General features: G+C 40.1%; 1 protein-coding gene across 1 annotated transcript in view; it reads right to left on the bottom strand.

The window, feature by feature from the left end:
* The window catches only part of PIWIL2 (piwi like RNA-mediated gene silencing 2), a 58641-nt gene extending 43017 nt beyond the window's left edge, over positions 1-15624 (bottom strand). The window contains exons 1-10 of the mRNA XM_081269230.1: positions 15490-15624; positions 13646-13858; positions 11441-11528; positions 11158-11296; positions 10514-10720; positions 9703-9813; positions 5988-6105; positions 5462-5586; positions 4472-4552; positions 4046-4159 (exon numbers count right to left, since the gene is read on the bottom strand). Of these exons, the coding sequence (XP_081125356.1) occupies positions 4046-4159; positions 4472-4552; positions 5462-5586; positions 5988-6105; positions 9703-9813; positions 10514-10720; positions 11158-11296; positions 11441-11528; positions 13646-13810 (1148 nt within the window). The 5' untranslated portion in view covers positions 13811-13858; positions 15490-15624. The remainder of the gene's footprint in view (positions 1-4045; positions 4160-4471; positions 4553-5461; positions 5587-5987; positions 6106-9702; positions 9814-10513; positions 10721-11157; positions 11297-11440; positions 11529-13645; positions 13859-15489) is intronic.
* Between the last annotated feature and the right edge of the window lie 283 nt (positions 15625-15907).

Below are 15907 nucleotides of genomic sequence, written 5' to 3'. Positions count from 1 at the left end.
AATTCCACTTCAAGATATCTATACAAGAAAAATGACAACATATGTCCAAACAAAAATTTGTACATGAATCATTATTCATAATAGCCAAAAGGCAAAAACCCAAATGACTATCAACTAACAAATGGAAAAACAATTTACAAAATATATATTGATACAGTGAAATGTTATTCAGCCGCTAAAAGCAAAAATACTGATAAATGCTACAGCATGGGTGGACCGCAAAAACATTATGCTGCCAGGTATGGTCACTGTAATCCCAGCAGCTTGGGAGGCTGAGGCAGGAGGATTGTGAGTTTAAAGCCAGCCTTAGCAACTCAGTAAGGCCCTGAACAACTTAGTAAGACCCTGTCACAAAATAAAAAGGGCTGGGGATGTGGCTCAGTGGTTGAGAGCCCTTGGGTTCAATCCTCAGTACCAAAAACCAAACAAACAAAAAAGAAGCCAAGGGGGAGCTGGGGTTGTGGCTCCGCAGTGGAGCACTCGTCTAGCACATATGAAGCACTGGGTTTGCTCCCTAACACCACATAAAAATAAATAAAATAAAGGTATTGTGTCCAACTACAACTAAAAAAAAATTAAAAATTTAAAAAAGAAGCCATTTCACATGGATTCCATTCATATGAAACGTTTGGAGCCAGTGGGATAGACAGACAATAAATTCGTATTGCCTAGGTCTGAGGGATGATGGAGGAATGGGAAGTGAAAGCTAAGTACTGTGGGGATTCTTTATGGGGTGAAGGAAATGTTCTCAAACTGATGGTAGTGAGCCAGGTGTGGTCTACCTGTAATCCCAACTATCAGGAGGTCCAGGTGGGAGAACAGAAAATTCAAGGCTAGCATGGGTTACAGGGTCATAGCAAGACCCTGTCTCAAAATAAAATTGAAAAAAAAAAAAAAAAGGATGCAGACATAGTACAGTGATAGTGTTTACTTAGCATGCATAATGCCTGAGTTCAATCCCTACCTAGCACCTAAAAAAAGAAAAACTGTAGTGATGAATGTACAGTGCTGTTTTATACAAGACATCAAACCATACCCTATAAATTAGTGGATTGCACAGTGTGCAAATTATATCTCAATAAAGTTGTTTAAAAAGATCACACAGGGACTGAAGGTGTAGCTCCCTGGTAGAAAGCTTGCCTAGCATATGAGAGGACCTGGGTTTGATCCCTAGCACTGCAAATAAATCAATAAAATCACACACTTTTGTCCATATATTTATATATTATTTTATTTACATATATGTGTATTTGTAGACTTATTATCTTACAGTTTCTGTGGGTCAGGAATTTGAATTTGGTCAGCTGAGTGCCTTGGTTCAGGAGCTCCTGAAGTGTGGCAAGATTTCAAGTCTCAAGGCTTAAATGGAGTAGGATACGCTTCCAAGCTCACTTGGGCCACTCCACAGAACTGCCCATAGCATAGTAGCTGACTGCCCCGAGGGTGAGTGTCCATGAGACAGAGTGAGCACCCAAGCAGAAAACAAACTCTCTATAATCTATTCTCAGAAGTGACATCCCCTCAGTCAGGAATGGTGGTGCACACCTGTAATCCCAGCTGCTTGAAAGGCGGAGACAGGAGGATCATAAATTGGAGGCTGGCTTTAGCAGTTCAGCAAGATCCTGCCTCAAGGGGCTGGGGATGTGGCTCAAGCTGTAACGCGCTCGCCTGGCATGCGCGGGGCGCTGGGTTTGATCCTCAGCACCACATAAAATAAAAATAAAAATGTTGTGTCCACTGACAATTGAAAAATAAATATTAAAAAAAAAGATTCTGCCTCAAAATAAAATAAAAAGGGTTGGGGATGTAGTTCAGTGCTTGCCTAGCATGTGTGAGGATTTGGATTCAACCCCTAGTCTTAGGGGGGGGAAAAAAGGTGACATCACCTCATTCTTACCATATTGTACACATTGGAGCCATGTCAATAAGTACAGTGCTTGTTTAACGGAAGAGGCCAGGGCCAGGCAGCACAAACACTGGGAAACAACCAAGATCTTTTACCAAACTCTACCTCATGTTCTTTTGAATTCTCTCTGCAACCAGGCTTTAACTTTTGGGCTTCCATTTTCATTACTACATTGTTCAGTACTACATTGTTTTAGCAAGAATTCTACTACTTTGGATTAGCCAGAATCCCCACCCTTCCTATCTGACCACTGTGCTATCTGACCCCCCAGGGCCAGCCTGCAGCAAGAATCCTGTTAGGATTATTGAGGCAGAATCTCCCCAACCCCTGATGTTTTCCATCCACTGACACTCACACTACTCCTTGGCTATAAATTCCCACTTTTCCTTGTTGTATTTGGAGTTGAATCCAATCTTTCTCCTGTACTGAAAAACCCTTCTGCCACAAGGTTCCTGCACAAAATCTGCCTTAACTTTTTTTGTGTGTGTGATCCTAGGAGTGGAATCCGGGAGCACTCTACACTGAGCTACAGATCACCCACCTCTCGCCTTTTTAAAAATTTTGAGACAGGGTCTTACTAAGTTGCCAAGGCTTGCCTTAAGCTTGAATACTTGCAATCCTCCTGCCTCAGCCTCCCAAGTCGCTGGGATCACAGGCAAGTACCACCATGCCTGGCTGCTTTGACATTCTTCAACAGTATCATGATTTTTTCTTTAACAGAAACCACAATTAGATATGTTACAGTAAAACTTCTGAAAACCAAAGATGGTAATAAGCAAGTTAAGAGACAGTAGTAACACTGGTAATTATTTGTCAACAGAAACAATGTAAACCAGAAGATAATGAAATATCTTCAAAGTGTTGAAAAAAAATCTGCCAAATCCAGAATTCTAATTTGAACACAAAATAAAAAACATTTTTAGATAAAAGTTGAGAGAATTTGTCATCAGCAGATTCAACAGGGAGTTTCTTCAGACAAAAAGAAACTCATTCCAGATACAATCCTAACATGAACAGAAAGGAATACAGAACACAAAAAACCTTTAAGGAGTCTGAGGTAAAGAAAACTTCTTTTTGTTTTGAAAGGGCCAGGAGGCCTGAGGGGAGACATACAAAGACTCTGGAATCAGAAATCAAAATGGCTCTAGGTCTTTTAACAGCAAATCTTAAGTGAAAACATGGGAAAGTGATGCCTTCACAATTCTAAAGGAAAAGTACTTCCAACCTAGAACTTTACACCGGATCTCCCTAAGGTGACCCAAAGACATTCACACACATGTAAGGTCTCAAAATAATTTCCTCCTATGCACTCTTCTTCAGGAAAATACTAAAGGTTATGCTGTACAGTGAGGCAAGGGACAACAATGGAAGCAGGAGGATTGGAACCTGAGGGGGAAGAGGGAGTTCCAAGACAGGGGTGCCTAGCCAGCTGGAGAGCAACCCGTCAAACTGTAGCCCATCAGGATTTGCCAGACATTCTAAGATGGTACTGAGTTCTGGGAGGACGGGACATTAAATGAATTACTGAGAACTTAATAACAACATATGAACTTTAACCTCATTTGTTAAATTTTAGTTGACTCAGGATGGTACACAAACCATGCTGAGGTGATGAAAGGAAAAGCTACCATGTTTCTAAAGACCCGGCCCTTCTGACCTGCAGAAAATAACTGGCCTTTTTTGGTTTCCAGGGGTCCATAAGAACACAAAGGCTCAGAGGACAAAGGTAGCCATACCAGTTGCAGGGGTCCCAAGAACCACAGTCATGCTCTGGGGTGGAGTGCCTGGACACTGCAGTCACAGTAAGAACCACGGCCACATATACCCCATATCCCATGATATAATGGGGTGATACCTGACACAAGATTTCTGATAATCTCAGAGAACAGGGGCTCAAATCTAGATCTAATTTGATTTAGACCACCCAAGAAATATGATTCCTCAAAGCACAGTAGATATCTGTTCAGATGCCCATCTTGGTAGGACTGAGGGACAAGAACATATCCATTCAGTTCTCTTAATCCATTCTACAATTAAAATTGCAAATGGAACAGTGGCTAATCTATATTACCACTGGCTATTACTGAACCTTTCAGAAAATCATCAGCGTGTTAAAGGATGATCCCATCATTTACTCACATGACATCCAGCACAGAATCATTTCGAATGACCTTGTGGGACACATCAGCTAGCAGGAAGAGACCTCCATCTGTCCTGCGGATGCTCGCTGCATAGCCAGGCCAGATCTGCAATCTGGAGAGAGAGGTGGCCTTTACCCTAGAGTCCCAAAGGAAAACGGCCATTTCCATACCCCCAAGTAAAATAATATTTTGAGCTGATATTGCCCTTTCCTGATAACAATGAGGAAGCCCCAGGAAACAAACTAAATTAAATTGACATTACTAAAGTTTACTAAAAATCCAAGCTAAAAAAAAAAAAAAGTTTAACTAATTGTATTCACTACCATAAAACTGTTGAATTTTTGTCCTTAGTAGGATAGTCACAATGAAAATTTCCTTTCCAGTATATTCAAAAGTAAAAAATAAGGTGTAAAAAACCACCAACCTGTGTTGTTGCAATACCATAGCACTTGTAGGGTCATAGAAGTTTCTTCCCACGAGCTTCATATCTAAAAGTTTCATTACCCTGAAATAAAGAGTAGGAATGAGCTTTTTCTATATATACATTTTTTTCTTTTTCTTTTTTTTTTTTTGCAGTGCTAGGATGACCCAGGGCCTTACACATAGTAGGCAAGTATTCTAACACTGAGATACATTCCCCAGACCTACAATGGGTTTCCTAATAGAAAAATAACAAAATTAAGCTCCATTTCTCTTAGCTATGATTTCTTTTTGAAACCTAAAGGGTCAGAAATGTTTTTTTTCTTTGTACAATCCAAATTTTCTGTTAAGACCAGTGTTGCTAAAAGAAAAATAAAGATTATCAAAGCATTTATCTTGGAGTATGTGCAAGTGACCGCAGTCTTTCTTCCTTACTAGCTAGCCAAATACTGAGTTATCTGCCAGGGTTAATTTACATTACTTGTCACCATTAGCTAAAGAGAATACCAATTTCTAAGTGTGTGAATAACAAATATGGCAAATAGAATTAGGTCTATATAAGTTCTATTTCATCAAATAAGAGGCAGTTTGGGAATAAAAGCTGTAAGAAAATTAAGGAATCTCAAAAGAAATTAAACGATTATGAGCTGTCTGTAATCCTGAAATTCAGGAACTGGAAAAATTCTCCCAACAAATATTTCCAATTATCCCCAAACCCAATCTAATTTACCCAAACTTGGCCTATCACTTGTGAAATAATCGTTAAGTTAGCATCAAGATAATCCATTTACTTATTAAATGCTTAGCAATCCTTTTTGGATTATTATATATTGTAAATAACAAATTTATTTATTAAACATTTAATAACTTAATTATTTATTTAAACCAACTATACACATACACACTGCATATAATGCTATAAGCTTCTTGAAGAGCACTACTACAAATACAAAATGGAAATTAAAGCAAAGTAAGACTGCAGCTATTTTCTCACCGTCGGAAAACAACATTGTAGAAGGGAATGCACAAATCAGAACAGGGCTCCAGGATCTTTGTCAATTGAATCTTAATGCTGATCTCGGCATCATCAGTTTTCCTTTGACTTTTTAACTCAAGAACCTAACAAAAAAATATATACACAAGTAAAAAGAAATGACAAAATTATCAAGGCCTAATCTAATCCAACAATACCAAAATATTTCAAAATGTTTCCCCCCTCACTTTGATGCCTACAAAAGCAAAGTCACAGCATGACAACCAGGATTTAAGAAATTATTTGGTAATATAAACCCAATAAAATTTGAAGTTGAAATTTTAAGTCATTCTTTATTACTGAGATCAAAGGTCTCTTATGTGAGAAGGTACTTCTTATAGAACTCAAACTGAAGAATTTTTATTTTGTTCTGCAGATATCTGCCTTCCATCTAAAAATGAAAAGGTTCAACTCTATGGTTTCCCACCACTCAAAACACCAGACACTCTTAGGTTTCACCCAAAGTAAACGTCCTCTTTGGTCTCACTTGCTGAAGCTTAATAGGAAGATAGAGAATAGATCCATCAAAAGCAGTGACATTTCCAGTGACAGCTTGATGGTCTTTCAACATGCCAAACCTCATGCTTTTACACTCCACGTTGGGGCTGGAAAATAATAAAAAGGATTTCACTTCAATTTGGCTTATATAACAATATTTACTACAGCTGTGCAATAGGTAAAGGGGTTATCAGAGAAGCAGCGTTTGTAAGTGCTCCATCTAGTGGTCATGTTAAAAAATACATAGATGTCTAATAAAACTACAATGGACTCAGGAACACCTGCTCATCACAGAAACATTGGGAAATTTAGGAAAAAATAAATAAAAACAGGGCTGGGGCTGAAGCTCAGTGGCAGTGTGCTTGCTTAGCATGTGTGAGGCACTTCGTTTGATCCTCAGCACCACATAAAAATAAACAAATAAAACAAAGGCATTCTGTCCATATACAATTACAATAAATAAATAAATAAATAAATAAATAAATAAATAAATAAATAAATAAAAACAATCCATAATTCTAACCCCAAGGACATTTACCGTAACATATCAGTGTGTATAGCCAGGGGACTTTAGATCAGGGGATCAAAAACCTTTATAAGGGGCAAATTATAAATATTTTAGGTTTTGTGGGGCAGATAGTCTTGCAAGTCTACCATAAGACTCTGCCATAAACATATGTAAACTACTGTGTAACTATGTGCCAACAGAACTTCATTACAAAAACAGGCTATGGGCCACGTTTGACCTTTGGACCAACTGTGGTTTATTAATTCCAGCTCTAGAATCCTCAGAGGAATATACTTTTTAAAAAGGTGCTTTTTAAAACACAGGATTTTACTCTGGCTATTTTTCACTTAGGGCTATTTCAATATTTTATTAATTTTCATTGTTACAAATATTAAACTTCAAAAAGTATCAGCAGCTACTCTGTACGATTGTCCCATTATATCACAGTAATATACAACCTTACTTTACAACTCCAAAGTTTGAACAAACACAAGGTTAAAAAGGTCAAGGGTGTTCAAGTATGTGAAGAAAGACTTTTAAAAAATCAAGTGGTAATCCAACATAGTTGTCCCTAAAATTAAACACTCCCATGCTAACATCACATTTCTTTGAAAAAATTTTAAATACAGGTTGAATATGACTTTTTTTGAAAGGTTTGGGACCAAAAGTGTTTTGGATTGTGGAATATTTGCAGATAAAATTTCTTGGGGATGGCACCTCAGTCTTAAAATGAAATTCATTTATGTTTAATATATACCATGCACATAGCATGAAGTCATTTTATCAGTATTTTAAATAACTTTGGGCACTAAATGAAATGTCATGGTGTGGAATTTTCCACTGATGTTATGTCAGTGCTCAAAAGGTTTCAGATTCTGGAGCACTTCAGACCTGCATACACAGAGCTACCCTCTGAACACACTATTTAAGTTTCTCTTCCTAGATCCCCTTCATGTACAATGGGGAAGCTGCAGGATGCCCACTTCATTGAATCTGCTCAGTATTCTCTCACTGACCTAGAAGCACCTTCACATTGCAGCTTCACAGGTCCATATCTACAATCACAAACCCTACATTCCATGTCTTCTGCATGGCCCATTCAATGCTGAGTGACCTCAGATCTACAGGAACTCAAAGGACCATTTCTGTTTCCTTAAGGTTTATCAAGCCATTCTCAGAGAAAGTCTCTACCCTCTCTGCAACACTGGACTCCTCCCCTTCCTTTCCCAGCAGGCCTGCTCCCTTTCCTGGCTCCTTCCCTGTTCCTGCTGGGCTTTCCTACCTCTCTTGAAGCCACCCTGCTGCCCACTGGAACTATTCCTTTCTCATTCTTATTACAAGCTTTTAAAGTGGCCTATGTTCTCCCTGCTTCTTTAAATCTTTTAGATATTTTCCTCTATAATTCAAACAGAAGAATTAGGAAATAACCAAGAACCCCCTTGTAAGTAAATCCAGCAACATTTTTTCCTGTGGCCAAAGTCAACCCCTTCCTCCTCATTCAAATTAAGTCTTCGTAACTGTTTCTTTTCTTTGGTCTTCATAACTGTTTCTTTTCTCTTCAATTCTTCCACTTCTACTATCAATTAGAAGCTGCCCTTCAAAAATTTAGACTCCCTAGTATAGCCACTTTGGGAAAAGGTAGGGGGGGTTCCTCAAAAAACAGAATTCCTATTTGATCTAGCAATCCCATTTATGAATATATATAAAAAGGAACTAAAACCAGTACAAATCACTCCTGTGTTTGTTTCATCACTATTCACAATAGCCAAGACACATCTATTAGTGCTTGAATAAAGAAAATGTGCTGTGTATTACACACACACACACACACACACACAAATACTATACTATACTGTCTTTATAAAAGAAGAAATTCCATCATTGTGGCAACATGGATGAACCTACAAGACATTATGCCAAGTGAAATAAGCCAGGCACAGAAAGACAAATTCTCCACAATCTCACTTATAAGTGGAATCTAAAAAGTCAAAGTCAAACTCAAACAGTGAGTGGAATAGTGGAAGGCAGTGGGGGAGAGGGAGAGGAGAAATGTTGGTCAAGGGCACAAAGCTCCAGTGAAATGAGAGGATAGTTTTAACGATCTACTGCACAGCATGGTGACCATAGTTAATAATCATGTGTTATATATTTCAAAATTGCCAAGAGACCTTAAATGCTCCCATCACAAAACAAGTAGGTGATGTGATAGGTATATGAGCTTGATTTAATCTTTCTATAATGTATACATGTATCAAAACATCATATTATACCTGACAAACAGTAACTGTCAATTTTTTAAAAATTAGACTTCTGTCTTATTTTTCCCACAGGTATTTCAAAGCAGTCATTCACTTTCACAATTCCTGCTAACAATTTCTAGTTAACAACTCCCCTAAGATCTTACAAGAAGAACACAAACTAATATAAATCTTAATTTTTTTTTAAAGAGAGAGTTTTTTTTTTAATATTTATTTTTCAGTTTTCGGCAGACACAATATCTTTGTTTGTATGTGGTGCTGAGGATCGAACCCGGGCCGCACGCATGCCAGGCGAGCGTGCTACCACTTGAGCCACATCCCCAGCCCATAAATCTTAATTTTTAAAAAAGGATGATAAATCCTAAAGTTATTGACACATAATTGAAGTTCTCTTCCTTTATTTCTTCACCCTCAAATTTAATCAAATGTCGACTATGACAACACAGGCAGAGGAGGACCCAGGTTTTGTGGGATACAGAGTGCATTTAAGACAAGGAGTACCATATTAGTCAAAATAACTTGGAAGGGCCACATGCAAGTAAAAGGCCCTTAAGCTTTAAGTAACTTAAGCTTTATTCATTTCACATTAAATCCAATTCTAGCTTCATACAGAAACCTGTATTTCTTCAGTTAAAATCTGAATTGGTAAAATGGTTTAAAAACATAAAACACAAAAATATTAATCTTAAATTTCCTGCCAGGATCTGACTACAGACATCACTGCATGGGGAGGACCACCAAGAATTATCATAATACTGTTACATCATGTGCATGTGTGAATGTAGAACAATGAATCCCAAAATTATGTACAATTATACTGCACCAATAAAAATATGAAAAAAAGAATTATAAAGAAAAACATTCAGTTATTCCAAGGAAACCACATCATTCCTGCCCTCTAGGAAGTGAGTGACAGAGAGAATAAATGCTGTAAATACCTGAAAGTCACATGATATTGATAAACTGCTTCATTATGACACTGTATTTTGATGAGGTTCAGTCCCAAAGATTGAGGTGTTCCTTTTGATCCTTGCTTCACAAAAAGCTCTCTGGGGGAAGGAAAAAAAAAAAAGAATGCAGCCAGAGCATGTAGTTCTTGTTACTCAGGGTCTGAGGCAGGTGACTTACTTTCACTCAGAAGTTTGAGATGAGACTAGGGCAACATGAAAAAGAAAGTACCCACATATATACCAACAAACAAACAACCCACACCAACAACAAAAAGGTTGTGGAAGTGATTTTTTTCACCCTTCACTTAACATAAGCCAAGAACCAAGATGTACAAATGCAAGCTTTGAAGACTTGAAATCCTTAGCAGCATCTAGTTAGATAGGCAGGGCCACGCTACCTGTCCCAACCATAGTGCTGGAACGGATGAGGCCAGCTAGCCAAGAGCAAAGACCTGGTTCTGCAGAAGGTTAGGCAGTGCTGGAATGTTCTCCTAAATTATTTCCTCATCTTAACATAAAAAAAGAACTTGAAAATGGTAGGAAAATGACAGGCCATGAGTCCCCTCTCTGGTACATACCACTATATGTATTCACTGTGAAACCCACTGCACTTCCTCAGGAATCGTCCTACCTGTTTGTCAATCTCCCTAATGGCAAAAAAATTAAAAATAAAAAATAAAACACACTGTCTCCAAAGGAGGGCTTTGAACAGAACAGAACAGTGTTCCAGCCCAAAGGCAAAGATCAGAAGGCACCCCTCAGAAAGCCCTCTGCCACCAAGGCAGTGCTCTGGACTTACTTTTCCTTGTGTTCGATGGTCAGGACAGGAGGGCAGTCTGAAGCATGCAATGAGGACTGGGGCAAAGGTGGGGGTGGTGACAGCCGTGGGGGATCTTGAGTGGCCAGGCTAAACACACTGGGAGACTTTTGGACTCCTCTGCCTATACCACCAGCTGCTCTTCCCAATGGTAATAAAGAGGAATCCAAACTCCCTCTTCCAAGCACTCTGAAATGGTGAAAAGGGAGGCAAATTAGAACTTTCCTAGTCATGTTTATATCTGCGCTTCATCTAGATCATTCTGTGAGTCTACATTCTCTTCCCAGAGGAGTCAGCCAAAGAGGCCCAGGCACAGCCTCAGCATTCTCTCAACATCGTGATGTCATGATTTGCTCGCCAACAGCCATCTTCCAGAGCAGGAGAGAGCATGAGATTCACCCAGATAAAGGAACCTCTCCAACCAAGGCGCTTTTTGAGAGGTAAATGAAGCTGTGGACAACCCAGGGAGAACCACTTTTCATCATTGCCAGTGACTTCCTGGATTAGCAGCAGCTCCCTGATCCCAGAAAATGTCCATCTTGGCAACATTAATGATAACATGCCCCCTCCCAGCGCTTTTCTTTCACCCTGAACCTGATATTTGCATGAGAAGTGACTTTACCCACCGATTCCAACCAACGGAGGCCTCTGCCAGCTTGCTATCCCCAGCAGCCAGCACCAAAGGGTCAGGAAATGTGGGACGAGTTTCTTCTTTGTCCTTGCGTGCCATGTTAGCAGACAAGCCTCGACCCAAAATGCCTCTGCCTGAGTGGAAGAACCAAACTCAGCTGTGACTGTGAGTGAGTATGTTTCAAAGCACAGTTATTTTTCTTAGGATAAACTGTACAGTTTTAGGCATCAAGCAATCATACATACAACCAAAGTTTCTCAAGTTAGTTTTTCACTTACCTAAAGGAGGCACTTCCTGTTTCAGAGGGGTCCGGGACATTGTCTCAAGGCCCATGCCTCGGAACATGGACACCAAACCCACAGACTCCTGGGAAAAGTTGATGAGTAAGTTATTTTAAGATGAAGTTTAAAATCCTAGAAACAATGGCTTTCTTGAAGCCTTGGTAAATAATAAAAATCAACTTCTCCAAATTCTATAATGTTTTAAGACTAAGGGACAAAAATATTTTATAAAACTGGGCATGATGGTGCACACCTAAAGTCCCAGCAGCTCAGGAGGCTGAGACAGGAGGATTTCGAGTTCAAAGCCAGCCTCAGCAAAAGTGAGACACTAAACAACCCAGTGAGACCCTGTCTCTAAGTAAAATACTAAATAGGGCTAGAGATGTTGCTCAGTGGTCATGTGCCCCTGAGTTCAATCCCTGATACCAAAAAAAAAAAAAAAAAAAAATTATAAAATTTTTTTCAGGCCAGTTATGGTGGCACATACCTGTAATCCCAGCAGCTCAGGAGGCTGAGGCAGGAGGATTGAGAGTTCAAAGCCAGCCTTAGCAAATTAGAAGGCCCTAAGTAATTCAGTGAGCCCTTGTCTCTAAATAAGATACAAAAAAGGACTGGGAATGTGGCTCAGTGGTTAAGTGCCCCTGATACTTAAAAAAAAAAAAAAAAAATTCAGGCTGGGGGTGTACTCAGTGGTAGAGTGCCTGCCTAACACGTCCAGGGTTCCATCCCCAGGACAAAAAAGACAAAAATGTTTTCAATACTAATAATCACAGAACATTAGAGTTTCAAGCATAAATTGTTAGTTAGAAGTTCACAATCTGACGGGGTGCTGTGGTACTTTCTGTAATCTCAGCTATCTGAGGGGCTGAGGCAGAAGAATAAAAAATTACCAGCTTGGGCAACTTAGCAAGACCCTGTTTCAAATAAAAAAGAAAAGGACTGGGGATGTAGCTCAGTGGAAGAGTAAAAACCTGGGTTCAATCTCCAGTACTGGGGAGAGAGGTAATTCCATAATTTTGATCTAAAGTAGAATAAAATGCAAAAGAAAAGAATTACCTTTTCCACTTTTCTAGTTTATTATTTGTTTACCCAAGATAAGTGGGGAAAAGTATATGGGCTAATAAATTTTCAGAAAGAACAGATCACTTTATGGGTATTAGAAATTTTCTTAATATTCTCCAACAAAACTGCTAGTATTTTCCTGTAGCAGTCTGAAAAGTTTACCACAGTTACACAGATTAGAGCTGTGACATGACTAAAAGCCACCCACAGACTCGAGCAATTTATCTGAATAAACACACAAGATTATTATTGTTCACTTTTCTTCTAACAGAATATTAAACTGATACTGACAACTCTAAAAATTATCATAACTGCATTATTAAGTTCTTCCTGTACATGCTCTTTAGCTTTGACATATATTAATTATAGACAAATACTGTTCTTAAAATTACTCTATAATTAACAGATTAAGGATGCACACACCCATTCACACTGCAGTAGCAATAGTTGAAAATCCTCTTTTTCTTTAAGATTTGGACAAAGAACTTTTAAAAGGAAAAATCTAACAACTGTTATCTCAGATGCAAGAGTTGCTGTCAATATCATAGAGCCCAACCAGGGTGAAAAATCTGAACACTCAGAAAGAAGCAACAGGGTGTGTGTGTGTGTGTGTGTGTGTGTGTGTGTGTTTGTGTGTGTGTGTGTGTGTGTGTGTGGTTTTATTTATTTTCTCTGCTCCCCAGTACTGGGGATTGAACCCATGACAGGCAAGTAGTCTACCACTGGGCTACATTCACGACCGCTTTTGAGAAAGGGTCTTAAGTCACCCAGGCTGGCCTCAAACGTGCAAGCCTCCTGACTCAGCTTTCCAAACAGCTAAGGTTACAGCTGTACTTGTTCAGCAACAAGTTGTACTTTTAAGCCTCCCAACTGTGAATGGATGAATGGATGGATAGATAGACTAAAGCTAGAGGACTGATCAAGGGCCCTTACCCAAGCCCATCCAGTGTTTATTATGAGGTACTTTATAGACTCTAGGATTTGAATTTTATACCCAGAAGATGCAACTATTTGTTGAAAACAAACAACCTCTTCATTTTGGTATGGACTTCCAGGTCCCAACGAACCCTGAAATCCACTCCTTCTCTGTTCACACAGCTAAGCTGTATGCCAATCCTGTACAACCAGATGTGGTCTTACCCTTTGTGCTGACCGGTTCTGTGAGCTGGGTACCTCTGGCTTTCCAAACATATGGCCTCTGCCTGCAGGCCCTGCTCTACCCAGAGCTGAGTCCAAAGGTCGAGGAGTTTGTGGCCAACGGCCTGGCATCCGTACACCCCTGAATGGTGGTCGGACCGGATCCATTGCAAGTCGGCAGTGGACACAGATGTTGAACCTGTTCTGGTTAATTACCTGTCAGCATTGGGAAAAAGATTAAATTCCCAATTGTTTTCCTTTTCCTTAGAGAAAGACTCACAAAGCATTACAAAATATACATATATATTTACTTTAAGTTGATGTGACCAGGCTTTTATAACATATTCACTTGGAAAGCTTCTATATGAGCCTGGAAAATTCTAAACACCTTCCATTAACAATCCTTTAAAAGCCCAATCTCTTCTCAAACTTACATTTTCTATCCAAACAGCCTCAGATAATTCAGTTCTCTAAGTTAACCACCTGTTGTAGAAGGATATACATTTTATATGTGGGGATGATTCTGGTTTATAAACTTAACATGGCCATATCATAAAATTATTCTAATAAATATCTATAGGATTTTGCCCTCCTTTACCAAATTTTTATTTTTTCCAGTCTGTAATTGCATTAAGCTCATCTTCATGATTTCTTTGGTCAACTCTCTGAATCTTTATCCAATTCCTTTCTACAAAATGTTTCTTTCAAACTCCACTAGAACAGAGGTCTCCAGGGTACAGAGCCTTCCTACTCTGAACCTACAATATGGGCTGGATTTCACAATTCCATTTAATACTCTTCCCATTCCCCAAAATTTCAGGTCCACCAGGCCTCTTCAAAATCACTTTGTATTCTACAAATTTCAGGACTCCCTCTCTGTTACAGCTCCTCTTACTGTCCCAACCCGCCTCTAATCCCTGAAATTGTTGTTTTGTTGTTGTTGTTGTTTGTTTTTGCAGGGCAGAGGATAGAATCCAGGGCTTTGTGCATGCTTAACACACACTCTACTACTGAGCTACATCCCCAGGCGGAAGAATCTTTCTTAACTGAAAATTAAGTAAGCCTCTTCTTAATTTTTGAAATCCACGCATATGAAGAAAAGACAGTAAAGGTGGAGGCAGTCAAGGATTTGCAAAAAGTTTTTAACTAATCTATCCTTTCTTAAATAGTTATGCCTTCATTCTCAAATTACAATGGCTCTCTCCTTTTGTTGCCAAAACCCGGGATTCCTTGCCCACATTTCCCCAACCCCAACTAAAAATCCAGAACAATCAGTTGCCTAACTGGCACATACTGAGAGGTGCTATAACACCCACCAATCACAGAATCCTCTTTTTCCACCCTTCCCTGAACCGCACCAGCATTTCCATTAACTTGGGGCACTCCTTTAAAGTCCATGTCCTCATTTCATTGGTTAGCTCTCTGCTGACTGAAAGGTTCAACAGGGAAGGGAGCCAGGCCAGAGCAGCCTTCCCTGCCTCTTCAAGCACTGCTCTGAGCTGGGGCACTAGGCCTGGGCCTAACCCCCAGCCAGGACCCTAAACGCAAATCCACCCCCCACCCTTTTTCCACCTAGGGAAAAGGACTTTTTGTTCAAACCAACAGCCCTTGTGCGGGTCTGATTACCCCCAAACCTTGCGAGGGTCCTCCCTCCTCCCTCCGGACACCTTTCTGTACTTTCCCAGTGCTCCGCTCCTCCCACCCACCCACTCGGCCTCAAATAACGACTTCCCGCCCCCGCCCCACCCAGAGCCCCAGGGCACCTCGCGTCTCCTGGGGGGTCTGGAGTGGGTGGGATGGCCCCACCCACCACCATATGCTAGAGCAAAAGCCCACCCAGCCCTTACCTGCAGCTTGGCCCCCTTGGCCTTCCACACCTGACTCCTGTCCTCTCACCTGGTCTTACGTCCTCCCCAGGCCCTATGGCACCTTGAAGAACATCGCACTCAAACCCATCCGCCACGCGGAAGGATCCACGTGCTCGCCACGCGGAAGGATCCACGTGCTCCCCACACAGTTTTCCGATGGAGTGCAAAACCGGGGCTTAGCCCATTGGACAAATCACACGCCACTCACAATATCCAGCCATCTCATTGGTTCGTCTGAAAAAGAGGCAGTTCATTTGGAGCAGCTTCTCTTTGCAAGGAGGTTCATCCGAAAGAATTGTTAGAAATTAAGCGGCAGCCTGAGCATGTAAACGTTTTTTGAGGTCCTAACTCCCTTTCCGTGGGCAACTCTTGCGCACAGATTTAGCTTACATGCTCT

The sequence above is a fragment of the Spermophilus citellus genome (genome assembly GCF_964194105.1).
Source record: "Spermophilus citellus genome assembly, chromosome: 16".
NCBI classification, from domain to species: domain Eukaryota; kingdom Metazoa; phylum Chordata; class Mammalia; order Rodentia; family Sciuridae; genus Spermophilus; species Spermophilus citellus.
The sequence above is the reverse complement of the archived record's forward strand: the minus strand, read 5'-3'. Positions and strand labels throughout refer to the sequence as shown.